General features: G+C 43.6%; 1 protein-coding gene across 2 annotated transcripts; it reads right to left on the reverse strand.

Annotated features, from left to right (window-relative positions):
• Positions 1–15: 15 nt before the first annotated feature.
• On the reverse strand, positions 16–27,336 carry LOC140361887 (uncharacterized). Of its 2 annotated transcripts, none has more exons than XM_072447785.1 (18): positions 27,214–27,336; positions 25,938–26,046; positions 25,230–25,339; positions 23,489–23,620; positions 22,024–22,068; positions 21,890–21,916; positions 20,722–20,793; positions 20,190–20,252; positions 19,296–19,322; positions 18,358–18,402; positions 18,082–18,117; positions 17,917–17,997; positions 17,716–17,812; positions 16,500–16,639; positions 16,305–16,424; positions 16,052–16,181; positions 14,988–15,090; positions 16–593 (listed from the first exon to the last, which is right to left on the reverse strand). In XM_072447785.1, the coding sequence occupies exons 2-18, from the start codon at positions 26,035–26,037 to the stop codon at positions 524–526; spliced, it is 1,398 nt and encodes a 465-aa protein (XP_072303886.1). In that variant the 5' UTR covers positions 26,038–26,046; positions 27,214–27,336; the 3' UTR covers positions 16–523. The 2 variants fall into 2 exon arrangements, with proteins under 2 accessions (XP_072303886.1, XP_072303885.1); XM_072447784.1 differs by having other exon boundaries at positions 16,305–16,427.
• Between the last annotated feature and the right edge of the window lie 103 nt (positions 27,337–27,439).

The raw sequence follows: 27,439 nt of genomic DNA on the forward strand, positions 1-27,439 counted from the left end.
CCTTATTTTAGTCTTCATTTTAGTCTCTGTGATTATTATTATGGTGCAAAGTGAAAAGGAAAAGAAAATAATGTACATATTTTATTTAAATGAACTGAAATTGCGGTGTATAAAAGTATATTAGTTTAAAGGATTGTAATAATATTATTTTCAAATATTAGATATATTTCTAATATTTTCAGATCCCACTCAAAATGAAAGTATGGGTATTGAAGAAGCTCAGTCAATGCATCTCTAGCAGGTATGTGATCTGTAACACATTGTCACTCAACACATTCATATTTTACCGCCAAAAAGGCATTTTTTTTGCTACGTCAAAACAGCTTATATTCTTTAACAGTCAGCAAGTCATACACATTGTCACTAGTCAATGAGGATACAGTCGTTTCGGTGTAACAGTGCAGCAGCCATGTTGCTCTGGTGTGATCCACAGCCTCCACACAGCAGGGGCCTGTGTGCTCCCATGCCCAGCGAGGAGAGCTCAAACAGGGGCAGAATCAGTAATGTGAGCCCCTGGTCTGGTTCAGGTGAAGTACTTGCAGTCGGTGGAGTCCATGAGGCAGGAGTCAGTGCACCGGAGCTGACCAAACGACCTGCAAAGTAACATCAAAATCAGACGTTAAAATGGCAGCAACATAACATTATAGTATGTATTAGGGCTGAAACTAATGAATATTTAGTAGTCAACTAGTCAGCAATTATTTTATTGATTAAATGACTAGTCAAACAATTATTTCTTATGTATGGACTTAAAATACATTTTTAACTAAATAGAGGATTACAGATGGTGACTGAAGCCTTCTAGGTAGAGAATATTTACGATTAGGGTTAAGTGTATGAAAATCACAAATTGTTGTTGGACATTTTGGTTAAATAATGCCCCTGTCTTTGTCATAAAAACATTTTTTTTTTGCGTTTTAGAGTCTGTATATTCCATAGAGCCACTGCGATTGTCACATTATGATTACACTTGTAGAAAAAGATTCAGTTGTAGTCATTTCGACACTCATCCGAGAGTCATACTCAATCAGCGAATCAAGACCGGAAACTCAGATATTTATCCTACTCTGTGTAAGCCCTGCCCACCGGGCGGGACCTTCTGATGTAGGTTTTTTTTTTTGTTTCAACAGAAACTAACCCTCTTTGTTTACTATCAAACTAGCCTCTTTGTTTACTATCAGTCCTGTAAAGGGCTATCAGCCTCCTATTGTAACCTGGCTCCTCCCTGAGTGCCTGATTGGCATCCGAATGCCCTGGGCGTCTACCTCTCCAGGGATTCAAAATTCCATTATAAACAACCGGAAGGTTGAATTTTAAACCACTTTTTCTATTTAAGGACAATTTTTCTTTTCTTTTTTTAAACAAATGTAGCCGGGTCATATAATAGTTTAAAAGCTAGTTGCAAGTCTCCGTTTAGCCAGCAGATGTCACTGTGCTCAAATGTGAGCACAGTCACACTTGCGCACCTGTGACGTCACCACAGCGCGACAGCCGAGTGCCTCGTTGAGAGAAAGCAGAATTTGGTTCGTATATTGTGAATCTTTCTTTAAAATGAGCTTTTAGTACAAAAATAATCTTTGATATCGTTAGACAATGCTTTAAACTGCATCATATTTAGGCCCGAGCGCCACAAGCTGGCGAGAGGCCTATTAATCTCGTAAGGCCGTGCGAAGCACGGCTGCGAAAGTGCGCACGTAGTGCGCACGAAATCGAGCGCGAAGCGCTCGCCCACTTCCAAACACTCACTAACGCACTCCTCCACTCATGCACGCCCCGTGCATACTAATTAGTTGTAGGAAAATGGAACATTACCGTTGTAAACGGGCGAAGCCCGTGCAAAAGTTCGCACTAAACGAGCACTTTACATTGGGATGACGACCGCGAAGCGGTCGTCATCCCCATATAAAGCACTCATTTGCGCTAAGTAGCTCACGAATACGTTCCCCATCTCTTGCATGTTCCGTGCATATAAGCATGTAATGCAAAAATTGAACATTATTACTGTATAGAGGGCCAAAAACACAAAGTGGGCGGAGCCCACTCAAAATTATCGAAAGTACCCGTCAGTGACCAGGGACCCACACCATGAGGTAGGAAAGCGCGAGCGCTTTCCGAAAATGTATAGTTTATGATATTTGAAAAATGGGAAACATTGTTTTCGCATCGGAATATTATCGGAAGAGCACACTTTTTACAAGAAAAACTGCTACTTTCAACCTAAACCCCAGTGACTCTGTGTCGTTTCCAAAACTGTCTAAAAACCAGAAAGACCAGGCTGTTTCTTGGAACAAACTTGGAGCAAAGCCTAAACGATACAAATATAAGGTGAAGTCACCTAAAATACAGCTCACCAACAGATTTTTACCACTTTCAGAGATGGAATTAAATGAAAAAAGGAAAGATGACGTGGCTAAAATACAGCGAGAAGGATCTGTGCCAGGAGCCAAGGTCATTGTTTTAGTTGGGGACAGCGCGATAAGTCACGTGACGCATGAAAAGATAAACACACATTCTTTTCCAAGCGCCACTGTTTCTGAGATAACGTCACTCCTTCCAAATATTATGGCTAAGCATGGAGGAGCTAAACAGCTGATTGTGCACGTGGGTGCAGTGGACATGCGGCGGGAACAGACTGAAGTTTTGAAAAAAGACTTCTTGAAGTTATTCGACGTGCTTGATAAAATGGAAATCAAAACATTCATAAGTGGACCTCTTCCAAACATCGACAGGAGGATAAACAAGTTTAGCCGGCTTCTTCAGCTGAACACATGGCTGTCCAAAGAGTGTCCCCCTAGAGGACTACACTACATTGAGAACTTCTATCTATTCTGGAAACGAGAGGACCTGTTTAAGAGAAATGGCCCCCACCTATGCAGAGGTGGAGTGAGGGTGCTGACAGAGAACCTGCTCCACGCTCTGAGGCATTGGACTGGGCCTGGACAGGGTCCTGAGCAGATAGTTAGAGAAGAGAGGAATGAGAGAAGAATTCCTGCTCCCTCAGCCAGAGACCGAGCCAATGTTTCAACATCAAAAGCACCACAACCTCAGCCTCCACCAAAGGATTCATCAGCAGCTGCTCCACCACCACCAGCAAAGGATTCAGCTCCAGCTGCTCCACATTCACCTCCACCGCCTCCAGCAAAGGAACAATCTTCAAAGGCCTTGGACCCATCTGTGACAAGCCCAACAACATCCCTGTCATCGCCCCTGCCTTCACACCAGCCCTGGGTTCCCCCTGCAACATCTACTCCCACTAAAGATTCTTCATTCTACTTCTCATCTCCACTCTCACCCATGGGCCTTCCCAGCCATTTTGAAAGTCTGATCAAATCAGGCATTAAGATGGCTCCACTCACGCCCAATATAGCAAGGGCTATGTCAATACTTATCAACTCTTCCCTGCACAAGCCGACTACACCAACAAAAGCCCCACCACCCATCCCCCCTCGTCTCTCACCTGGTATCTCCCATAGCTAGGATGCACTGGGTCTCAGCGTTGCCGGGACTTATTGTCACATTAAAAATCAAACCAACCCGGGGCCCTATGTAAAAAGAGCCCCCCCTAGTGCTATTTCTGTAGTCACATCATCACAGAGATGGAAAAACAAAATGCGAGTCAGGCCCAATCTGAGAAATGTGATTCATATTCCCTGTGAAAAGATAAAGCCCAGTCTCACTGAAACTAGTCTGAAACTTGCTGTGCTAAATGTCAGATCCTTATGTAACAAATCTCTCTTAATTAATAATTTTATTTCTTCTTATAATCTTGATTTTATGTTTTTAACTGAAACATGGCTTGACAAAAACACAGGAAATGTAGTTCTGATAGAATCTGCTCCACCCAACTTTAAGTTTGAATCTGAAACACGAGAAAACAAAAAAGGGGGTGGAGTCTGTGCTGTCTTTAGAGATGAAATAATTACCCGCAGGTTGTCTTTTGGGGTGTTTTCATCATTTGAGTATGTATCCTTTAAAATGGAGCTAAAACGGTCTCCATCCATTCTCTTCATTGTTTTATACAAGCCTCCCCAGCACTGCCAAAGTTTTATTGATGATTTTACTGAGATGCTTTCAGTCATATGCACAGACTTTGATGGTTTGGTCATTACAGGTGATTTCAATGTGCATGTTGATAATATTTGTGACAGAAACGCTAAAGAGCTTGATGCTGTCCTTGAAACCTTCAGTCTTACTCAGCATGTGAGAGGCCCCACCCACAGCAAAGGACACACTCTAGATCTCATAATTACAAAGGGGGTAAATATTTCAAATGTTAATGTGATCGATGTTGCTCTGTCTGATCATTTCTGTGTCTTCTTTGACCTGTCTGTTTCTCCCAAACCTCCGGTTGGTCCTGCAGTTGTTCAGAGGAGACACATAAGTGATGGCACAGGTGCACTGTTTATGGAAATGATAAACTTCGAAAATGTCTCATGTTCTAATGTAAATGATTTGTTGAACTCTGTTACATCTAGTGTTTTGAATGTTCTGGACACCATCGCCCCTATAAAGGCTAAAATGGTTAAAAATAAGCAGAAGGCGCCGTGGAGAAATGATGATTCGGTCAGGGCACAGAAAAGGGAGTGCCGCAGGGCCGAACGGAAATGGCGCAAGTCAAAGCTCCAGGTTCAAAAAGAGATTTACAAAGAAAAGCTGAATATGTACAACCTAATCTTATGTAGAACTAGGGAAAGATATTTTTCTGAAATAATTGGAAGCTGCAGTAACAACTCGCGTGTCCTGTTTGCCACAGTAAACAGATTAACAAACCCTCCAGCTCAGCTGCCGTTAGAACTCATTTCCACATCCAAGTGTAATGAGTTTGCATTATTCTTTAATGACAAAGTTCAGGGCATTAAAAATGCTATAAATCCCACAATGCAAAAAATTACCCTAAAACCACCAAGACACTTAGAGCTGACTCACTTTGCACCAGTAACTGACAAAACTGTCCATGAGATCATCACCAGTCTGAGTTCATCTACATGCTGCCTTGATGTGTTACCCACCAAATTTCTAAAGTCTGTGCTGAACAGTTTGTTAGCACCACTCACTCACATAGTCAACATGTCGCTTCAATCTGGAACATTCCCAATGTTTTTGAAAACTGCGGTCATAAAGCCTCTCCTAAAGAAGAGCAGTCTTGATGCCGCAGTACTGAGTCATTACCGGCCCATCTCTAATCTGCCATTTTGGGGCAAAGTCCTTGAAAAGGTTGTTTACCAACAGCTCACAGATTTCCTCTTAATAAACAACTCATTTGATGTTTTTCAGTCAGGTTTTAGACCTCATCACAGCACTGAGACTGCTCTTGTCAAGGTGACAAATGACATCCGCCTGAACACTGACACGGGCAAAGCCTCAGTCTTAATTCTGTTAGATCTGAGTGCTGCTTTTGACACTGTCGATCATGGGATCCTCTTACAGAGACTAGAGGACTGGGTGGGCATCACTGGCACTGCCCTAAACTGGTTAAGGTCCTATCTGGAAGACAGGAAGTACTTTGTTGAAATTGGTAGCTGTGTCTCAGACCACATGACCCTGACCTGTGGAGTGCCCCAAGGGTCAGTCCTGGGTCCCCTTCTGTTCAACCTCTACATGCTGCCGTTGGGTCAGTTGATACGCAGTGAAAATGTGTCCTATCACAATTATGCAGACGACACTCAGATCTATGTTTCACTATCGGCAGGTGACTATGGACCAGTAGATTCACTCTGTCACTGCATCCAACAGATCAGTTTGTGGATGCAAAACAACTTTCTCCAGCTGAACTCAGACAAGACTGAAATAATCGTTTTTGGCCCACAGAAACAAAGAGAAAGTGTTAGCGGTCACCTCCAGAGTCTCGCTCTAAAACCTACAAACCAAATTAGAAATCTGGGGGTAATAATGGACTCAGACTTGAACTTTAATAGCCACGTCAAATCAATAACATCAGCAGCTTTTTACCATCTAAAAAACATTGCCAAAATCAAAAATATACTGTCAAAACCAGATTTAGAGAGACTTATCCACGCGTTTGTCTCCAGTAGATTAGACTACTGTAACGGCCTGCTCACTGGTCTCTCCAAACGAGCTGTAAAACAGCTGCAGTACATCCAGAACGCTGCTGCTCGAGTCCTGACTAGAACCAGGAAGTATGATCACATTAGTCCTGTTCTCAGGTCTCTGCACTGGCTCCCTGTGGCTCAGAGAATAGACTTTAAAGCAGCTCTGCTTGTGTACAAGTCTCTCCATGGCCTAGCACCAAAGTACATCTTGGATATGTTAGTGCCATATGAACCATCTCGGACTCTGAGGACCTCAGGGACCGGCCTCCTGCTGGTGCCCAGAGTCAGGACAAAACATGGGGAATCTGCGTTTCAGTTTTATGCAGCTAAAATCTGGAACAGTCTTCCTGAAGATGTGAGACAGGCTTCTACTCTGACAATGTTCAAATCTAAGCTAAAAACTGTTTTGTTTAGCTGCGCATATGACTAAAAGGATTTTTTCTTTGCACTCTTCTCTTTTGTTTGTGATTTTATTAGTTTAGAAAATCAGTTGGATTGATAATTTTTAATTTAGTTAATTTTATTGTATTTCTGTAATTTCTTTGTGATTTGAATGCATTTTTCCTGCTGTGAAGCACTTTGAATTGCCTTGTGTATGAAATGTGCTCTACAAATAAACTTGCCTTGCCTTCTTTCTTTCTTTCTTTCTTCTTCTTCTCGGGACCAACCCCCCTATTTTTCACCCAGTGAACATTGACGAAAAGTCACAAAAATTTGCACACCTCTAAAAATCGTGCCTCTCTACATTCTGGCTATTTCCCTTTTCTAAAATAAAAAAAATTGGCGCGTCAGCGCCACCAAATGTACCAAAAATGCATTGAGAGATGGGAAATGACCCAAAAAAAATCTGATCGTAGAATCATGAAATTTGGCGCAGAGGTAGATGGTGACAAGAGAAGTAAAAAATATTATTACGGCAACGCCGTCCCCCGAACCAAATGTCGGCCATATTGCTTCAAAAATGGCTAAACATGACTTCGGAGTTTTTCCAAACGTCGTACTTTTACGAACTCCTCCCAGGGCGTTGGCCCTAAAAAGCTGAAATTTGGTGAAAATGCTACTGAGGAGTGGGACATCAAAAGTTATCCAAATTACATTGATACCTCTCACGGTCTCTGTGCGGCGAAGCCGCAAACTGTAACTAAAATTTCAGAAATCTCCCATATTTAAAATTTCTGCCGTTTGCGCAGATAAAGTCCGAATTGCGTCAAATTAGAATCAGTTGTTAAACTCTTTGCCCTAAACCTACTTGAAGTGAAATAAATTCATTTGGCGCCACAGCGCCCCCTACAGATTTTATATGGAGGTTAAATGTTTAGTTTTGCGAAATTATATGAAATTTGACACACAACTCAATTTTAGCATCCCCATCAAAAAAGTCAATGAGACCCATGTCATAATTGTTATGGCGTTGCCGTAACGATGACCGAAACCTCCCATGTTATTCCAATGGGGCCAGAACATGTTTACACTTTAGACTTTCACAAACTCCTCCCAGGGCGTCAGCCCTATTAACCTGAAATTTGGTGAGACTCATCTTCAGGACCATCAAAAGTTATCCACATTTTCATTCAAAGAGTCACGGTGTCTGTGCGGCAAAGCCGCACATTTTGCCAAGAATTCAAAATAAAATTGCTTTTTGATGGTAAAACAAAGGGGAGAACATGTGACAGCGTCACAGATTCAGCAGTAGGCGTGATAAAAGGACAATTGGGGCGCGTTAGCGCCCCCTCCTCTTGCGGCGTGGCGGCGGTGTGGCGGCGGCGTGGCGAGGGCCGATCATTGCCGCTTGCGGCTATATTTTAAGATTATTCTCCTCTAATTTTGTAGAGAACAAGGATCGATGTAGATCGACTACTAGCCCTGTGAAGCGTGTTACTACTGACGTATGGGTAGTTTGAAACAGCGTGACGGCGTGAGTTGCAATATTGATTGATTGTCATGTTTATTAATGTTTAATATTGTGTTTTTGGTTGTTGACCAAGTTTGTATTTGTGGTTAATGCAGAGGGGAGACAGTACTGCTCGTGGTCCTTCTGTGCTGAGTGTGGTCCGAGCAGTCTGTTTGCTTTTTTTTTCAAGTGAGTTAAGGTTCATTGTCATACTGTGGGATTCTAATGTAATTTTATTTTCATTGCATCCACAGTCGAATGTATAAAGTAAGATGTATTTATCCTTTGCGTTTTCATAGGACTTTAAGCCCACTACTGTTGTCTTTTTTTGTTGATTTTATTTTGTTCCTGACACAGATATTAAAGTGTAAAGTATATTTTTTGAGTAAGCCAAATCAAACCAAAATGAATGCTGTTCTCCTCCTGAGGACAGTCGGGAAATAAAAGACCCACATTATTTTTTGGAGCTGCTGGTGTCTGTGTCCATCATTTTACCACCTGGCCACACACCCCTCTTTTTGGTGTCAGAAGTGGGATTTCCTGGTAAATTTGGCTGTTTTTGAACATTTTTAATTTTAAGACAACAGTAGTGGTGAAGAGGTGTTCCGCTCAGCTGAAGACACTCCTGCTGTGAGGAAGAGTATCCACTGGAACGGTTCCAAAGGACTTGAGGACTACAAGAAACTGCAACTTAAAAAAAGACATTGCAAGATGTCAGACGGAGAGGACGGACAAGGCGGTTCAATTCCTGGACCAAGCCATGCAGGAGGTGAATCGGCAGGAGGTGCTTCCTCTACACCTCTAACCGAGAGTGGTAACCAGTTATTAGGGTTACAGTTACAGCTTAATGAACTGAGTCGAAAACATGATGCTGTAATGTCCAGTATTGCTTCTTTGGGTGACGTACAACCGAGGTCCGTTGTGTATGTGCCAAGAGAGAAACAGATTGTACCTTTTAATGGTGATCCGGGTAAAGACGCTCACTCTGTGGACGAGTTTATTGAAGAGATTGAGCGGGCTATGAGTCTAAGGGGTCTAAGGGAAAGGGACCAAATAGACTTTATTTTGTCACATTTAAAGGGTTCTGCATTAGATGAGATCAAGCTACGTACACATGGACACACGGTTGCACCCAATGAATTGTTTTCTTTCTTACGTGAAGCTTTTAGAGAGAAACGTACAACACCACAGTTGTTACATGCATTCTATGCACATAGACAGCCAGATGGAGAAGATTTGAGGGACTATTCGCATGCTCTTTCACAGTTGTTAAACTCTGCTCTATTAACTTCTCCTAATGTTGTTAATGACCCGCAACTTGCAATAAGTGACCAGTTTATTGAGGGGGTGCGTGATTCTGCCCTCCGCCGCGAGCTCAGACGGCTGATCAGAGAGAAACCACAGTCCAGCCTGTTTGATGTTCGTGAAGAAGCCATTATGTGGAGCCTCGAAGACCGTAACAGAACTTCCAATGTGGCGAGGAACAGAAACCTTGTGGGAGAGAGTCTGGATGGATATTTTGTAAATGCTAAGTCCAACAGCAACACAGAAAGTGAATTGGCCTCAACACTCCAGGAAGTTGTGAAAATAATAGCTCAGCAAGGTAAAGCTATTGGAGAGTTAAAAAACTGCTGTGCGTGATCTTAACGCTCAAAAGACAAAGTCAACTGTACCAAACATGACCAATAGGCCAAAAGTAACTCCCAGATATACTGAAGATGGTCAGCCTATTTGTCTAAGGTGTGAAGGAGTTGGACACATGGCTAGACAATGTCCTGCACGTAGAGCTCCAACCCAGACAAGCACAACTACCTCTTCTGTACAGGGAAACGGGGTCCCTCCATTGCTATGAGCCAGGCAATGCGAGGTAAGTCCGAAGGCTCCCCACAAACTTTGACCAAAGAGCGCTTTTTGAGAAATGCAGTAGGTAAATGCCCCATTGTCGACATTCAAATCGGTGGTGTTTCCCTGCAATGCCTCATAGACTCAGGAAGCAATGTTAGCACTTTAACAGAGAGATTTTTCAGGGACCATCTCAATGGGGAGGATGAGGACATGCACTGTACATCAAAATGGCTGAAAATCACTGCGGCTAACAAGCTACCACTACCGTACCTGGGTTATGTAGAGCTAGATATTCAAGTCATGGGGGTGACACTACCTGAATGTGGATTTTTGATAACACGAGACAGAGACGGCAGTAAAACAGACAAAAATGAATATGATCCATCTCCACCTGGCATAATTGGAATGAACATTGCAAAACGGTGCAAAGAGTTGATACTAACAGAATTTGATGCAGCACTTGGAGGAGAACTGGATTCAGAGTGGAGAGAGGCTTTTCAAATAGTACAGAAGGCGGAACTGTTGGAAAAGACGGCCTTGGCTCGTGTTGCACAGAAAAATAAATGTCACCTGCCTGCCCTTTCAGTGTCCACAGTTTATGTAAGGGGCCCAAAGAGAGACTCTAGTGACACCTCTGTTATGGTGCTAGAACCAGGCAATACTCCTCTACCTGGTGGTGTTATTGTTATGCCCACTGTTGTATTTGCTAATAGTCACATGTGTCCAGTCCAAGTGATCAACTTCTCTCAAAATGATGTGTGGCTCCCAGGGAAAGCCAGATTAGGTGTTCTTACCCCATGTGAGTGCATTGAAGGTGACCCTTATGAAGTTAAGTTTCAGCGCATATCGGCTACACACGAGGAGGTCACTGTTAGTCAGAAGAGTGAAGAGAATCCTGACAAAGACATGCAGGCCCTGTTTGATCGGTTACACTTAGGTGGCACCAGTGAGCAGCAAACAGAGTTAAAGGCGCTATTACTTAAGTATGCTGATGTTTTTGCAGTGCAGGACGAAGACCTGGGATACACTGACCATGTCCAACATGAGATCCCAGTATTAGACGAGACGTCTGTTAACCAGCCATACAGACGGATCCCACCAAATCAGTACAAAGAGGTGAGGGATCACATTTCAGAACTGTTAAGAAAGGGTGTTATCAAAGAAAGTTCAAGCTCATATGCGTCACCAATAGTCTTGGTCCGTAAGCCCGATGGTAGTCTGAGACTATGCGTAGACTACAGGAAGTTGAACTTAAAGACTAGGCGTGATGCATTTCCGCTACCACGTATTGATGAAAGTCTAGATGCTTTAAGTGGTGCAGAATTCTTCTCAAGCATTGAACTTGCCAGCGGGTACCATCAAGTTGCAGTCCATGAAAAAGACAGGCACAAAACGGCCTTTACAACACCTTTCGGCCTATATGAATATCTACGCATGCCGTTTGGATTATGCAACGCGCCTGCAACGTTTCAGAGATTAATGCAAGCAACAATGAGTGACCTTGCCTTCCAGATTGTTCTCGTTTACTTGGACGACCTGCTTGTGTATTCCAAAACCTTTGAAGAACATCTTGAGAGACTTGAAACTGTCCTCCAGAGGCTGAAAGAAACAGGTCTAAAAGTTAAAGTTGAAAAATGTCGACTTCTTCAATCTGAAGTCAAGTTCTTAGGTCATCAAGTTTCCGCTCAGGGTGTAGGCACTGATCCTGAGAAGATAAGTGCTGTGAAAACCTGGCCTCAGCCAAGCTCAGTTAAATATCTCCGGTCCTTTCTGGGTTTCTGTAGTTATTATAGGCGGTTTATTGAGGGGTTTTCACAGGTTGCAGAGCCACTTCACAACGTTGTAAATGGCTGTATCAAGGAGAGTAGTCCTGCTAAGGCCAAACAATTGTTCCAGTTGAACTGGACTCCAGCATGCTCTGTGGCGTTTGAAGTTCCAAGTTGACAGATGCGCCTATGCTAGGTTATGCAGACTTTCAGTTACCATTTATCCTAGAGACAGATGCTAGCAACCTTGGTTTAGGTGCAGTTCTGTATCAGGTTCAGGGTGGGAAGAAAAAGGTCATAGCTTATGCGAGTCGCAGGCTTAGAGGGGCTGAGAGGAATGACAGGAACTAAAGTAGTATGAAGCTGGAGCTTCTTGCGTTGAAATGGGCGGTAACGGAAAAGTTTCGCAGCTACCTCCTTGGGTCCAGGTTCACAGTCCTAACTGACAATAACCCACTTTGTCACCTGTCTACAGCCAAGTTGGGAGCTATCCAACAGCGTTGGGTAGCGCAGTTAGCAGTGTTTGACTTTGATGTTAAGTACCGGCCCGGTCGCTGTAACTCAGCAGCCGATGCCCTTTCCAGACAGCCGGCTTTAACAGAGTTGGATCCAGATTCAGAGGATGCAGAGTTTGACGGTTGTGTAGCTATATGCAACGTTGTTAGGGTAGGCACTGCTTTGGGTTCTGAGTTAACTGCTGCAGGGGTTGAGCACTGCAGAGTGAGACAGCTAAGTGTTTTACACATGGACAGTGAGGAGATAGATTCAGTGCAGAGCAACACACCAACTCTTCCCAGTTACACAAAGGCTGAGCTCCAGACGTTCCAAGCTTCGGATCCAACACTTAAGGTTTTGAAAGAGCTCTGGGATAGGAGACAAAAACCTTCTATACAGGAAAGACAAACTCTGCCCATCCCAGTACGGTCCCTACTGAAACAATGGCACCGTCTCAGAGTAAAAGATGGACTCTTGTATCGTGAGATTGAAGATGTAAATCTTGGAAAATGCTACCAGCTATTATTGCCTTCCTGCCTTAAAGAAAAAGTCCTCACCAGTGTGCACAATCAGATGGGACACCAACGAACTCTTGGGCTGTTGAGACAAAGGTGTTTTTGGGGAGGAATGCATGAGGATGTGGAAAAATTGATCAAAAACTGTCAACGGTGCGTGTTAACAAAGATGCCACAACCCAAAGTTCGTGCACCCCAAACTCCATTTCTAGCTACCCGTCCTCTTGAAGTTGTTGCAGCTGACTACACTATACTTGACCGAGCAAGTGATGGGTGTGAAAATGTTCTTGTGCTCACCGATGTTTTCACAAAGTTCAGCCAAGCCTTCCCCACTAGAAACCAGAGGGCAGACACAACTGCTAAGGTCATATTGAAAGAGTGGTTCTTGAAATATGGGGTGCCTGAGCGCTTCCACTCAGATCAGGGCAGAAATTTCGAGAGTGCTGTGATTGCAGAATTATGCAGTTTGTATCGGGTGAAGAAGAGCCGCACCACACCTCATCACCCGCAGGGAAACCCCCAGTGTGAGAGGTTTAATAGAACTTTACATGACCTTCTGAAGACACTTCCCCCTGAGAAAAAGCGCCGCTGGCCTGAACATCTAGCTGAACTTGTGTACGCTTATAATGTGACTCCACACTCCTCGACTGGGTACTCTCCTTACTACATGTTGTTTGGAGTACACCCTCATCTACCTGTTGATGCTCTGCTTGGGCAGGAGACAACCAAAGATGAGAACACAGACTGGCTCAGGGCACACAGAGAACGTCTTCAGAATGCACATGAGAGAGCCAGAGAGTTTTCTGAAAGAAAAGCGGCAGAAAGAATGGCTCGTCAGAATGCTAAAGCTTATTGTCCAGCTGTGGAAATAGGGCAGTACGTGTACCTTCGCCATCGTCCTATTGGCAGAAATAAGATTCAAGATTCATGGTCATCAAAAGTGCATGAAGTCATTGATGTCCAGGGGACAACACACACAGTAGTCCCAGTGAATGGTGGTCCACTAAAAAGAGTGCATAGGTCTAATCTTCGTCTTTGTGTAGGGCCTTTGCCACCTCCAAGTCAGGAAGATCAAATGATTCCCCTTGTTCGTGAGCCTGAAGCTGATATAGACTCAGAAACTGAATCCACAGCCTCAGAACCTGACTACCTGCTAGTGGAACAAGTTGATGAACCCATTGGTCCAAGGTTGGAAGACCTAGAAAGTAATTCTGAGGGCGAAAGCAGGAGTAAAACTGGAAGTTACCAACTGTTGGATGTTGACATGATGGATGAGCCCGGTGAAGATTCTCCTCACTCAGGATCAGTTGTGGGAAGTCCGGGTTTGTCTAAAGAAAGACCAGTACCTGCTCCGCGGCGGAGGGCGGCACCATCCAAGATAGTCACGCCTATGCCACCCCCACGCAAAAGTGCAAGGGCAACCGCTGGTCAAAACAGAAACCCATTTAACTTTCCTGTGAGTAACTGCAATAATGTAGTATCTTTCACACCAGATGTGCTGTCTCAGGTGTTAGCTGGTATGGTCCTTTACACATCAAAAGCTATGGCTGATGGTTAGGAAGTCACCGAGACGTTGACTTCTGGCAGGGGAGAATGTAGCCACTGTAGTCAAATGTGAGCACAGTCACACTTGCGCACCTGTGACGTCACCACAGCGTGACAGCCGAGTGCCTCGTTGAGAGAAAGCAGAATTTGGTTCGTATATTGTGAATCTTTCTTTAAAATGAGCTTTTAGTACAAAAATAATCTTTGATATCGTTAGACAATGCTTTAAACTGCATCATATTTTAAGATTATTCTCCTCTAATTTTGTAGAGAACAAGGATCGATGTAGATCGACTACTAGCCCTGTGAAGCGTGTTACTACTGACGTAAGGGTAGTTTGAAACAGCGTGACGGCGTGAGTTGCAATATTGATTGATTGTCATGTTTATTAATGTTTAATATTGTGTTTTTGGTTGTTGACCAAGTTTGTATTTGTGGTGACCAGACATTAATCTCATCTGTGGTGACTTCTGTGCTGACCACACAAAGATTACCTCTTTAACTCCTCTTTCAAACCATATTTTCTCCCTGCTTAGAATCTTCACTTCACTGTCTTCCAGACAGAGTCCAGATTGAAGCAAAAGGACTTCCTCCCTTCAAAAGGCTTTGTATGATGTTGTGTCCTTGGTATAGGACAGCTCATGGCATCCCAAGTTACACTGATTGTAGAAGTTTAGGTTACAGCTATTGCCTTAAAGAATAATAAGGTAAACTTGCGGAACTAGATTCAAACATGTCAAATTTACTTTGCATATATCTTATTTGGAGTTCTAGACACAACCTGTACCATACTTGAAATTTTGTATATTGCCACATGAAAAACTTCTTCTTCCATGATCACTGGGACCCTGGTACAGTGCGTGGGCATAAAGCGTGTTACCCGGGCAGGTAGGACTTGCAGGTCTGGTATCCAAAGTCCTTCCCATCACACTCCTCTATGCCATCGTGTCGGTAGCCGTCTCCACAGTAGGCCCATTTACAGTCTGCAGAGAGAGAGAGAGAGAGAGAGAGAGAGAGAGAGAGAGAGAGAGAGAGAGAGAGAGAGAGAGAGAGAGAGAGAGAGAGAGAGAGAGAGAGAGAGAGAGAGAGCCTATTAAACCCAACCGCTGCTGCTGAGGTGGCTTTAAAGAACAGTAGGTTTGATCAACATTGTATGAAAGCAAATCAGACTTAGCTCTATTCATGTGTCAAGCTCAATATGTGAGACGTTTACCTTCTTTCAAGAATGTTGTGAACTTGAGCAAGACACATTTTGCCTACTGATGAATGTTGTGACTAACTGGAAATGAGAGGCGTTCACACTTCCAGGTTGCTGTAAAAGTTATTGTTCTGAGCACAATGTGCTTGGGCCAGTGTGAACACGACAACCATAGTCCTGAGGGCTTTAAACGGCAGTGCCAAGACTGCTTACAAGACTGCTTAAAACAGGAGATTTCGGAGCAGCTCCTGCTGCACTGTGAGCGGGGAGTGTGTGGTGCTTTTTCTCATGCCGCCACCAGCACATCACTTCTCATCCTGAAAGAAAACGATCAGGAAACCAAGTGTGCCTGAGTATGCACGGCTTTGTTGCACAGTTGTCAAGAACGATCAGCTGATCAGCTCTCACATTGCTCATGGTGCGTTTTTTGGGGAAAGTGGAGCGGTGCATGTGAACAGCGCCAACTAAATCTAGTGCAAACTGAGCCGACTCCAGGAAGTGCACTAACATGTGTGAAAATGCCCTTAGACTCTAAGGGGTTTTTCTCTAAGGCTTAGAGAGTTGCCTCATACACTTAAAGCTTGAAATAAACAAAGTAACTATTCTATATATATAATTGTTGATGGGGCTGTAGGCACAGAGTATCAGCCATATCTGTAACATTGGCACAGGGCAGCTGCAGAACAGAAGTACCGTACAATATCCACACAATATATAGACTGCATGAGTAAATCTCAGTCACTCACTCAGACAGGCGTCACTAACGTTCTGGTTGCCGTCGTCACACTCCTCTCCGTGCTGCGCCTGCACTTTCCCGTCCCCACACACGCCCACCCTGTCTGGGACCTTCTCTGTGGACTGGTATGACTGGAAAGGCTGCACAAAGATAAAGTCAGCAAAACATATTTACCATGGAATTATGGGGGGTGGAAATGAGATCAGCATTTATATCTCCTATGGTGTCCAACTAATGTGTGTTCCAGCATTTTGAATTCAGACCTGTAGAGCGTTCCATCCACCTTTGTCTTTAAAGTATAGCACCCTCTGATCCTTCCTTATGGCTATAGCATTCTCCCCCTGCAGGCGGTTCATCTCCTCCTCAGAGTTCACCACAAAGATCTGCTGGACACAGACATTGCAGGGATGTTACTTTTCTTGAACAGGTGTACAATGCACCAGTGTGAATAGACTTACAGCAGGCACTTTACTGGAGCTGTCGTGGAGCCTATAGTTGCCAAAGGGGGCGCTGTTCACTGTGGGAGAGGGGTCGCACTGACAGCGGCCTGGTGGTCCCTGAGGACCCTTCTCCCCCTTTTCCCCTACGAGGTACAGGCCTGAAAGAAAGACCAGATTCAACTCTGTCAGACGCCTGTCGCACAACCTCTGAACTTACTAAAGGATAGAATGAAGTGCATGATGATGTAGACCAGTGTGGGCTGTTTGCTTTAAAGCCTGTAGGTTAAAGTTAACTGAACTGTTTTTCACTACTGGCACTGCTGTTCTGATCTTGGGCATGACCAGTGCTTAATTTGAGGGGGAAGACAAGGGAATGGCTTCCTCCGTTATTGTCACGCTTCATGCAAGCTGGTCGCAGGTTTGGCTCAGGCCTTCAGTGTGGAGTTTGCATGTTTCTTTCCAAGTCTGGGTGGGTTTCTTCCGGGCAATCTGGTTCATCAAATCAAGCCAAAACAAGCCCTCAAGAACTGTCCAGCTGCAGCTCACTGCTCCTGAACGTTGCCCCAGTGGGGCGATTTGAGAACTCAGAAGTGCACATGCGCACTCCCCCGTGCGGACTGATACAACACACATGTGCGTTTGTTTATTAGCACAACGGATCGCATCGTATCTCTCGTCTCCCGTATATTTCAGTCTCTTCTGAGTCAGCTTCTTTGTCCCGTACACTGAGGGAACTATATTGTGATAGATCCATGCGCTTAGACACAGGGAAACGTGCTGCTCATGGGGACGAGCTGGACGCGGCTGCAGGTGAGGGGTAGGTGCTTTTTATGATTGATACGTGGCAGGACTAATCGGCAGTCCACGCCACGAGGAAATGAGACTCAGATTTGGGCCGAAAAAATCGTCCATTACGCCTTCAGTGTGTGACAAGCTGAAAACATGCCTGCTAACGCTTCACTTCCTTCACTGATTTACAAAGACGTGTACACATAAATTATCAAAAATCTCAGAACTTTTAAAAACACAAGAGAGCCAAACCCCTCATGGATTAGGGATAATAATGGAACATTAGATGGAAATAAATATTTTAATATTGCAGAAGCTTATTGAAACTATGCCACAGCGAATGTGTCCTATGAAATATTAGAGAATGTGACCCCTTTTTGCTGTGTATCAGATGGGCCCCTAAGGCATAATGTCTCCTCTGCTAATGCAAGCATTAGTGACAGACCTGCCGCAGGGGGGCCAGGGGGTCCGGGGTGCCCATTGGGCCCTGCCGGTCCTGGGGGGCCCATGATTCCTGCGGTGCCTGGCTGCCCCTTAAATCCCTGTAGAACCCAACAACAATAACCATCTATTATATGAATGTAATACATTAACAGTTTCAAATCTTCACGCATGCTCCTGAAATCATATGCTGATATACTGTTACCTGTTTGCCACGTTTCCCTGGTCGTCCAGTTGGCCCTCTTTTTCCTGGGACTCCTTGCGCTCCCTTTGGACCTTGCTCCCCCTGTGAAACACCATTCATTAAATCATAACACTTGATATATATAACACTGAATATTATTAGCAACCACCGTCTGAGTGACCTTACCTTCTGTCCAAGCATCCCGGGCAAACCAAGAGAGCCCTGGACACAGACCAATCATTATTATCAGATCATAATACTATACTATAACTGCTGATGTAATGTGTCAAGATATAACATAATAAACTATAACCTTTGTGAGCACTGGCTTGGACAGTGGCTTACTGCTGAATGATTAGTTCTCTATACCGAGAGGACATAAGCTGAAGTGCAGGAACTCTGTGCCAGGCAGTTTGGGCTCAGTTCCACCTCACAGCTGCAGTAAATGAATAGAACACTTACCTTATCACCCTTTGTTCCCGCGGCTCCTGGATCTCCCTGAGCGCCCTACAACACATCACATTTTAGACAATACATATCCAGTGCTGACAATCATAAAAGCCTACGTGACATTGTGCTAATGTAAAGGTACACAATGTAACTTTTCTGATGGAGGGTCCACCACCTGCTTATCACCATGGAGACTTTGGAACATTCCAGGCAAAGCAACAACAAAACCCTCGCCAAAAAGTCTAGAGGGGGCACCCTTAATGTAAAGTTATTCTATTTTTAAGTACTGATAATATTTTATTGTACTGTTTATGATTTGATACATTTTCTAAACTCATCATTAAAATTAAGGTACACTTTATAGTTCCCATTGGGAAATTTGTCCTCTACATTTGACCAATCTTTCAATGCTGCTGAGCATTGGGGCAAAATGACCTGTAGCCTATTGTGTACGTGCTAAATAGACTAATGGATAAACCGGACCTGGAGAAAGGCCTTACATCAGGCCATCCTCCGAGGGTCATATTCAAATCCAGGCAAGTAGCGGAGAGCCGGCCTGCAATCATTGGTGTGAAAAAAATAAATAATCAAAAACATAAAATATCAAATAAAATATCACTTTCTGTCAAATAGGCTATTGAATCAATTATTTAATTCATTTCACATCATATTTATTAAGGATACAAGTGCAGACAGATGCCTGAGGGCGAAAAAGAAATAAATATATTTTTTGAAATATTACTTGGCATGTTTGGCGGGCCGGATTATAAAGCCCGCGGGCCGTAGTTTGCCCACCCCTGCCTTACATGGTCCTTGAGTTCTATGTAATTTGCCGCCATAAAACGCCATCACTTGATTTATCAAACTCAGTTTAGCGTCACCCTTCAATCTCAATAGCACATTTACAATACGGTGAAAAGTATTGATTGGGCGAAGTCATCAATTCATACCTTATCTCCTTTGTATCCAGGCAAACCCTGAAATACATTAATCAGAGTAGTATCAACTTTGACACAAAATATAAATGCAACAACAATTTTTAGACAATGTTAAATTTTTTAATGCCTCAACAATCCCAATGAATATTGTTTTTAGGAGCATGTAGCACCAATTACATTGTCAATGAGATTAATGTCTGAAATGAGTCCATACTTTCTCCATTTCAGCAAAACATGGGTTAAAATAATGTTTAATAGTTCACTGTTACCGATTTACCAAGCCAATTTCTATGGTGATATTGACAAACCGTGATAGACAGTTCATATGTCATGGTTATTTCCATGCTTGTGGCCAATGAGACCTCGTCAGCTTTTGGAAGTTAAGCCACAGTGGGGCGCTAGAGGAAACTACCATTGTATCCTTAGGCAAGACATTGCATATAGATGTGGTTTGTGCGTAAGTGATTGGTGGTGGTCAGAGTGACTGACTGCGCAGCTTGACAGCCTCGCTACTGATGTGGCTACAAATATACAATACTGCTTTGAGGTGGGGCGTGAGGAGTGAATGAACAATGCACTGTAAAGTGATTTGAGTGTCTTGAAAGATCCTGTATAAATACCATGATTCATTCATTATTTAATGACCTGTCAATGCCTCAAAACAGGCAAAAACATTGGTTTGTCGGTTGTCTATAACTCCACTGACCTGCCATGTCTGGGTTAGAGACATTCTATGTTCTGTCAATTTAGAGAAAATATGATGCTAAGTGAAACGCTTTAAGAAGAAGACATTATTGAAGAAGACATATTGTTATATTTATATGAATATATTTTCAAGTTTTTACTACTGTAAAATGTCACTAAACCATTTGTTTGGGGAAAAAAAGAGCAGTGTAAATGTCTAACCTTATTCCCAGGTGGTCCTCGCAGTCCAGGTAGCCCCATCAGTCCTGGATCACCCTTTTCTCCCTGCAAAGAACACCACACACAGATAAATGTTTACCCGTGTTAGCCGATACAGAGCCTAGATTGCTATCTAACAATTATAAACATCTTCTGGGAATTCACGCTTCATTGTGATTGGATAAATCAGGCAGAGAGGGCGGGGCCTGTTGATAAACGTGTTGTTGCTTCTAGAATTTTAACCTAAGTTCTATGTCAGATGTACACTATTAACCACAGCTTCTAACTTACAGCAAATGTTGGACGATATACAAAGTACAATAACAAATATTTGGGGAAAAATACTGAAAATGGTCTGATTAGAATAATAATACTATCATGATCATTCTAGATAATGTGTTTGAAGTGTCTTGACTACGGACCCAATGACTGAACTTGGTCCGAGTGAGAATTGACCCTCTGACCTTCGGGGTGAAGGACAGGAGCTCAGACCACAAGCCACTGTGGCAATAATCCATCGGTCCCCAGTGATTACCTTAGGACCCTCTGGACCAGGCCAGCCCTGGAGACCTTGCTTTCCTGGAAGTCCTGGAGCACCTGTCCTCCCCTGGCAACACATCAGGAGAACATATCAGCCAGGACATACACACAGACGAGAGAGGAAGAATGAATGTTGATGAAGATGGATGTGCCTGTAACCTCGACTCTGGTGGAGGGGCGAGAAGAAGAAGAAGAAGAAGAAGAAGAAGAAGAAGAAGAAGAAGAAGAAGAAGAAGAAGAAGAAGAAGAAGAAGAAGAAGAAGAAGAAGAAGAAGGGATTGAGGAGGCTGATGGCTCTGCTGCTGCGGTGGAGATGGGCAGAGGAGGGTAGCAGCTGATGGTTGTAAGGAATGTATGCTGGAAGGAAAAGAGAGCTCATTTATATGAATGATTTGAGAGGTGATTGGTTGAGAGTCACAGATTGCAGGCGGTGATTGGTAGTGACAAGACAGACTGGTTTATTCATCGCAGTATTTCTCATTAAAATATTTTCTTTCTTTTGGACTGTTTACAGTTATTCAAAAAGGACCAATTTTCATGTGACATTGACTTGTGATCTTTTATTCTTTATTTACATTTTTGCTTTCTGGTCGCGTTCTGTATTGTTCTGTGTTTTATTGTCTTAAAAAAATAAACAAATAAGTAAAATGAAAAATAAGAATGTCTCCTGACTGGTTTGCTTGGGCATTGATGCAGTTCTGAAACAAATTGTGCTCCAAACTGATTGCGGCATTCACAAATCAAAGTGAGAGTGCATTGAAGCTTGAATACAGAATCAAACCAGTACCAGATCTGTCTATGCTAACGTTCGCTCTTACTTAGCCAACAGCCTGTGGCCTAACTGCAGCTCTGGCCATTTATCACTGTGAGCCAAAGCACTTAGCAAGATTAAAATGGCAAGCTGCAAGGAGAGGGGATTGTGGATTCCTGGATCAGCACGGCAGGGGAATCAAGCAAATTATATACACACGAGGCTACGCGACTCAGCTAACTGCGTCGCTCCATGTCTCCTGTCAGCCTTACCAAATAACGACGGGGCTAGCCATGGAAGCTAATGTAGCGCGACCTACTCGTGCGCACAAATCACATCAGCAGCAAGACAGACAGGCCGGACGCCATTACTCCAAGGACATCCCAGATAGAAGCGCGATGGAGCGGCTCACCTTTGACCCGGGGCGTCCAATTTCCCCCTGCCAGAGAACAAATGAGGCTGAGTTAGCGTGCTAGCAAGGACACAGCCAGATATATCTCTATAGAAATAGATCACAAATGTATTTAAGATACAAACATGGTGTACCTTTTCTCCTTTGGGTCCGCGAATTCCCGGCAACCCCATGTCACCCTGAAAAATGATATTATTCTGTATTTGTCATTGGTGGATTTATGGGGGATCAATGCTAAAATGGTCTCATATGGCTAATTGAATAATGGTTGCATGTGATGTCCATAAATGAGTTTTAAGTGTCGAATTCAAATATACAAAGTAGTCTTTATATTAGGGTTGCACATTATGGGCCTATCGCAATAGCACAATTATCAAAACACAAAAGTTGCAGTAATTTGGGCAATAGAATTTCTTAAACGTAAAGTAGCTAATTGCAATTTTGTATTCTTGTTTGGCAGTTAATTTCCAGTCTCCTCTCAAATGTTAATGCTCCTGGATGTGTTAAAATGCGCACTGGGACTGGAATCCTGACTTGAAAATTTCCATCACAAATCTGTTTTGCTATCAAAATAACCCTTCAGCGCTAGTTTATGTGCACTTGAATAGAATTTGCCATGTACAAGTCTTGTAATTGGCCGCGGTGTGCGTTGGGGAGGTCATTGTAGATTTGATGGACTATAAACTATAAGTTTTGTTTCCCTCACCAAGGTTTTTTCAGATGCCCTGTCATGCCCATGCACAGAAGTTACTCTTAGCTGCGCGGTTGGTCACGCTCGGTCTTATTTGGATTTTGGTTCCAGCGGGACGAGACACAGAGCGAAAGTGCGTCGCTTGGAGTCCTTGCTGGGAGGTGGATTGGTCCGTGCTGTGCTTCAAAGGCAGGAAAAAAAATTGCAGTCTATTTTTTTTTTCAAAATTGTGCAGCCCTTATTGAATTCATACTTTGAATTATAGTATATGCTAAGAAGGATCAAGGTTTTTTGCTATGGCTGTGTGGGTTTTCGCTTGGTGCTCTATTTCCCCTCATCAATCTAAAACATGTATCTTAAGAAGGGTCCAGAGATGCTGCACTGCGGTTGTCTACTGCTCTTGTCAGGTTTCCCCAGATGCATTAAAGGATGGCTCTAATGCAGCTCTTGAGGAAGCAAGTCAATTCAAAGAGAAAATCACAGCAAATTAAGACTAGTAGAGAATGAATACAAATTTTAACTGTTGTTTTTTGATCCGTGTATAGAATAATTTGTTTTCAGCATCTATCAAGCCTTCTGCAGACCTTGATCAGGAGTTTTTTGACTATTGATTGATGTTGATATTTGAAACTAGAGCACTAGTTGGAAAACAAGCCAGGCACAGGGAGAATATGTAAATTGCACACAGAAAGCCCATTCATAGTGTAGGAATTGAACCCAGAACCTTCTTTCTATGAAGCAAAACTATACCATGCCACCCTGGTTTAATTGTCTTGTGACAATACAATTTTGAAACCTTATTACACTCACACTAAATTTATAAAATATGATATTGTCTAAGTTTACATGATTTATCCTATGTCCAGTTATATACAGGGCAGAGGTCACACAGAGCAGTGAAGACCTACCGCTGGTCCCTGAGGTCCTGGGGGTCCTGGAGGTCCTTGGACACATCCTGGACTTCCAGCTTTGGGTTTCTCCTCCTCTTCCTCCTCTTCAGTGTGGAAAGTGATAGCAGGCTCCAATAGGCTGCCTCCCTCCTGCACACAAGCCAGTGTCACTAACTAAGTGAAATAATCAGAACCTTAATCGACCAAGAGCACATCCTGGTTTCAGTTGGTTATTTAAAGCTTTCAAATCGAGTGGTTAAATTTATTCACTCACGAACATTAACGTTATAACTGTTGAAAGCTCTAGAAAGATGTTTCAGCATTAGTGGGGTGTGAGCAGTTCCTTAGTTGGTTGGGAGGAGTGTGCACAGTTCTGTGGTGAACTGTTGCAGAGATGGATGAGTACAGTTTGAAAATGTTTTGAGCATTAGCTGGAAAGGGTATAAGCAGGTCTTTAATTGAATGGGAAGGGGATGAGCAGTTCTGTAGCTTGGTGAAAGGGTTGTGAGTTGTTCTCTAGCGTGGCATGAGAAGTTCTTTAGCTGGATGGACTGGACATGAGAAGTTTCTCATACTGGTGGGAGGGGTGTGAGGCGAGGAGTGAGTACTTCTTTAGCGTGATGGTAGGGGTGTTAGCAATTCTTTAACATGGTGGAAGGGGTATGGAAAGTTCCTTAGCATGAAGGAAAGGACAGGACTAGTTCTTTGACTGGATGGGAGGGTTATTACCAGTTCCTTGGCATAATGGGAGGGGTGTGAGCAGTGCTTTAACTGGATTAGAGCAGTGTGAGCAGTTCATTGGCTAGATGGGAACGGTCTGACCAGTTCTTTAGGTGTATATGAGCAATTTGAGCAGTTACTTAGATGGATGGGAGCGATGTGGTTGGAGGCAGTGCGTGCGGCTGGGGGAGAATGTCGCAAATACTCGAACTATCAGCACAGGATCTCCACAAGGCTGTGTACTTTCTCCCCTGTTCTTCTCCCTGTACACAAACTGCTGCACCTCCAGCTACGGCTCCGTAAAAGTTTGCAGACGACACCACCCTCATCGGGCTCATCTCAGAAGGGTATGAGTCTGCCTACAGGAGGGAGGTGGACCGGCTGGTGTCCTGGTGTTGAAAACCTAGAGTTCAACACCCAGAAGACAGTGGACATGATCGTGGACTTCAGGAAAGTCACAGCCCCCCAGCCCCCCCTCAACATCATAGACTCCCCCGTCACCACCATAGACTCCTTCTGCTTTCTCGGCATCACCATCACCCAGGACCTCAAGTGGAGCCCACCATCAGCTCCCTCATCAAGAAGGCCCAGCAGAGGATGTACTTCCTGCAGCAGCTGAGGAAAGCCAAGCTGCCAGTGCAGATGATGGTGCAGTTCTACACGGCCATCATCGAGTCCATCCTCACCTGCTCCATCACCGTGTCGTACGCTGGAGCCACAGCCAGGGACAAAACAGAGACTACACGGCATTGTGCGCTCTGCTGAGAAGGTGATCGGCTGCAGACTTCAATCTCTGCAGGACCTGTATGTCTCCAGGGCTCTGGGACGTGCATGTTAGATCACAGCCGACACTTCTCACTCTGGATATGGGCTATTTGAGCCACTCCTCCTCATCTGGACCAGAACCTTTTGCAATTGGAACAGTTCATTTTCCTCTGCCATTGGACCATGAACACTTCATAGCACCTTAATATCACCTGTAACTGATTCTTATGTAAGTAGTTCTTTAGATTGGTAAGAGGGATGTGAGCTCTCTTACCGGACGTCCCCTCTTCCAAAGCTGAGGAGGGGGCGGGAACAAAGGAGGAGGGGGTGGAGCAAACAGACAGCAGGGCTCGAACCTCAAGGGATCGTTCAGCATTCTCAGAGCTGTGAAATACACCAGTACACACAATATTTACAATACAGACTTAGACTTTCTAATAAGACGGATCAAGCATTTATTTATGTTGTGTTCACAAAATAAAATCTGAGCAAATATCTTGGTCTTTTTTGTGCTACACAGTTGTTTCGGTGGCTTATTAAAAGATAAGTGTAAGTGTGGCTATAGACTTGGTTTGGTCATGTTCTAGTCCCGTTGTAGTCTTGGTATAGTTACATGTTTTAATATATTTATCTTTATCTAGGCTAAACATCTTGTGTACACAGATTGAGTATTTCTGGCAACAATTGACTTTTTTCCGACAAAGTTGCTTTAGTGCAGACCTGGGCAAACTACGGCTTGTCTTTATAATCCGGCCCTCCGCTACTTTCCTTCGATTCGAATATGGCCTTCGGAGGAAAATAATTGCCCACCCCTGCTTTAGTGTGATATTTTACCTTTTTTTAAATCATCATGTCCAAATCATAACAAATGGCAGTCTAAAACACAGCTTGTCTATCACAGCATTGTAAAGTGTTGCTCATCTTGAAAACACCGCCCCAGATACACACAGAGTTATGTAACCCATCTGTGCTCCGTGCCTACCGGAGTGAGCCGACATGATGCTGTCCCAGTATGAAGGCTTTGAGGCCCAGGCTGGAGCCAGGAAGAGCAGGGGGGCACAGAGCAGGAGCAGGGGCATCATGGAGGTCTTCTGTGGGGCAGACACACAGCACATCAAAGGCAGTGGGCCGCGGTCAGGAGCATGGAAATATAACACGTTCATGTTATAAGTACACATTATATTAGGCAGTATTAAGTAGCTAAATGTTACATTCACGTTTTACAAAATTGGTGGTGTCATGATCTCAGATGTTAAGCATGGGCCTATACAACTCTATAGGACGTTTATTACTTTTGGGTGAAACATTTGCAATAAAAATTCACAAACAATTAACTTTATCATGATTTATTTCCATAATCTCTTCATAATAATATCATGTTTTAAAGTCCTTTCATCTGACAACAATGACACTTTTAGAGTTGAATAATGGCCCCACCGTCTGAGGCTGATGTGAACAAATACCGTAATTTCAGTTTTATTTATTGATACTGGAAGATATTGAACATTGTGCCAGTTTTTGTTTCATGTGCATAGGCCCAGTAATTCCAGCGATATTAACCATAAATCAGAACAACACATTTTATCATAGAATTCTAACCTGTCCTGGCCATCACCTCAACTTTAAGAAATGGGAGTTCTAAGCTTTAAGTTTCATCACAGTCATAGCTTAATTTGGTAGAACTCTGGATATAACAGATCTGGAGATGGGTCCTGGACACTGCCCTAGTTTCCCTGTGGCTCTGGTTCAACAACAAGTCTAATGCAGATATGTGTATATAGTCTGTAGTCGAAGAATATTAAGGAATATCAAAAGTACATGTAATAGGACTGTGATTATGCCACTCACAGAGATGCAATTTGTGTCAAGAACTGTCAAGATCTTTGGATTTGTTTACAGATGCATTTCAATTGAATGGACGCTTTAGAGATCCCACTGCAACAACTGCATAATCCAGTCAAAGTCACACTCTTTTGGCACAGATGCTAAAACAGAACCAAATTACACCATTTACAAAAACTGCAGGCTCTTCTGAATTGACAATGATGCTTGTTTTGGTAACAATTCTGCTTATGAAGTTGGACCACTCCTACATGACAAGCTTGTATCACGGGTCATTTTCACATCAATCCCAGACTCCTGGCGTGTCCCGTCGCGCATGCATCGTCTATAATCAAAGTACAACCTGTCCCGGAGCACACACGTGCCAGACAGGCAGTAATTCCATCGTGCACATGCCCACGCCCCGGATCTCTTACCTTCTCCCCGGTATACCGCCGTGACCGTCTGGGCACCTGATGGATCTAACCCGGTCGGTGCGTCCCCCTGGCAGCAGAACGCTCCAAATCGGAAGCGCAATCGAAACCAAACGCGTTCTGTGGAGCGTATCTATTTATTTTCTTCTTCCTCTTCCTTTTTTTTTGTTGGGGTGTGTGTTGGTGTGCGTGAGGATGTCCTGGGGGAAGTTTAGCCGGAGATTGCGGC

This window comes from Eucyclogobius newberryi, unplaced genomic scaffold (genome assembly GCF_026437365.1).
Source record: "Eucyclogobius newberryi isolate DKJ021-1_F unplaced genomic scaffold, fEucNew1.0.hap1 SCAF_16, whole genome shotgun sequence".
NCBI lineage: Eukaryota > Metazoa > Chordata > Actinopteri > Gobiiformes > Gobiidae > Eucyclogobius > Eucyclogobius newberryi.